Source organism: Oratosquilla oratoria, chromosome 13 (assembly GCF_046742065.1).
Source record: "Oratosquilla oratoria isolate Oo_2021 chromosome 13, ASM4674206v1, whole genome shotgun sequence".
NCBI lineage: Eukaryota > Metazoa > Arthropoda > Malacostraca > Stomatopoda > Squillidae > Oratosquilla > Oratosquilla oratoria.
This window is the reverse complement of record NC_134789.1, coordinates 67,395,862-67,397,833: the sequence shown is the minus strand read 5'-3', so window position 1 is coordinate 67,397,833 and position 1,972 is coordinate 67,395,862. Positions and strand designations below refer to the sequence as shown.

General features: G+C 39.5%; 1 protein-coding gene across 1 annotated transcript; it reads left to right on the top strand.

Annotated features, from left to right (window-relative positions):
- The first annotated feature begins 300 nt into the window (after positions 1-300).
- LOC143032475 (uncharacterized) lies at positions 301-1,639 on the top strand. Its single transcript, XM_076197318.1, has one exon. It carries the CDS (start codon positions 316-318, stop codon positions 1,603-1,605), a length of 1,290 nt encoding a protein of 429 aa, XP_076053433.1. The 5' UTR covers positions 301-315; the 3' UTR covers positions 1,606-1,639.
- Positions 1,640-1,972: the final 333 nt, after the last annotated feature.

Sequence of the window (1,972 nt, the reverse complement as noted above, 5' to 3'; positions counted from 1 at the left end):
AGAGGAGAGCAGTTCAGACAGCAGCCCAAGCCATCAACCCACCCTCTACTATAGTTGTGATCCCCACCTGCTGTCACACACAACATCTTCCCTCCCTAATACGGTCACCAAGGGTGTCCTTACTGCCATTTATGACCAAAATTTTAAGCTGCCCTTCTAGACCAGACCACATCTCTAGTCATCAAGGTTGAACTAAATACTGTATTGACAAGATATAGACTTGAAGAAATATATTGAGGTGGGGAAGACTGAGAAATAGGGTATAAATGTTAAGGTTACTTTACACAAGTTTCTAAAGTGTGAAAAAAAATCATCATGAAAGTGACACGGTATCGTGTGCATCAAGCCATTGTGTTTACAATACTATGGTGTGCCTATGGATCCACTTACCTACTACGAAAACCTGTAGGCATTATTAAAGGAGACATGGAACAAGAGTTGAAACTTAGTACAGCTTCCCTAGGTTGGTTAGATGTTGCACTGTTGCTTCCATATGCAGTAGTTTCAATATTTTTTGGGTCAACTGGAGACCAAATAGGACCACGTGCAACACTTAGTGGTGGTTTGTTGGGCGCTGCTCTAGCTTGTGTATCCTTCGGCTCCTGGAATTCTATGGGTTTGTTTTTGGGTCTTCTAGCTCTGAATGGTATGTTTCAGTCCCTATATTGGCCTTCAGCTTATAGTTTGCTCGGCAGATGGTTTGTAGACAAGGAAAAGAACATAGCATTTGGAATGTTTGGTACCAGCTGCTTTGTAGGGGGTTTAGCAGGTTCTGCTTTGTGTGTATATTTTCAAACTATGTATGGATGGAGAGTTGTTTTTATTCCTGCTTCTTTGATTGCAGTGTTTTTCAGTATTGCTGTTTGGGGTGTAAGAAACTTTCCAGAGGACTCTGAGACCATAGTGTCAGCAAAGAATGAAAATCATACTGAAATACATGATACAGATGAAAAACTAAAGGGGTATTCACAGGGTTTCATGTACACATGGGGTCTCCCCACAGTCCCAGAACTTTCTGTTTGTATGTTTTGCATCAAAATGGTTCGTTATACTATCATGATGTGGTTACCCCTCTTTCTACTACGATCCCTTGATTATTCCAAAGCACAAGCCGGCATTTTCTCTACCATGTTTGAGATAGGAGGAGTTATTGGGAGTGCCAGTGCAGGCCTAGTTATTGATCATTTGTTTCATGGGCGTATTTTACTGGGTTGTTCCGTAGCTGTTTTTTGTTCTGCTGTCTGTATGGTAATATTTATTATGACTTCAAGCTGGGGTCTTTTAGTTAATTCAACATTGCTTTTTTTAGCTGGTGCTTTCAACTGTGGTCCAGATGTTATGCTGGTAGGATCTGTCCCTGTTCAAATTGGGAACCGCTATGGAAGTTCGGCCACAGCTATTGTTGGAGTGTCCAATGGTATGGGATCTTTAGGAACAGTGCTTGAAGGGCCAATGGTTGGGATCCTTACCTCCCTGTTTGGCTGGAATGCCATGTTCCCTTTCATGGTGCTTCTAACACTGGTGGGGGCTATGGCGGTATATCGTGGCCACAGTATTCAGCAACAGATAGAAAGACTTGATCATATAAATAGTTATGTTCCATAAGTTTGTTTCTCTATTTTCTTTTTCAGATGTCTGATAGTTTATTTTTCTGTATTCAGACATAACATATCTTTCACCTGCATGCATTTGTTTACAAAAATTGACATTATATCACTGGTGAGCGCAGTTTACAACTGATATCAGAAATATATAGTTTTGATAGTATTGAGTGGACTAGATAGTGTTATTGATCATGAATCTGTGTGACATGCAAAGCATGACAAACAAAAGATCATAGTACAATTCTTACGTACTGTATCTTACAGCCAAAGAATTTATATATATGCACATTTACATTTAGAGAATGAAAATATAGATATTTATTATGGATATAGGTCTGTTGAAAATTTTGTGAATGCGTTGAAATAAA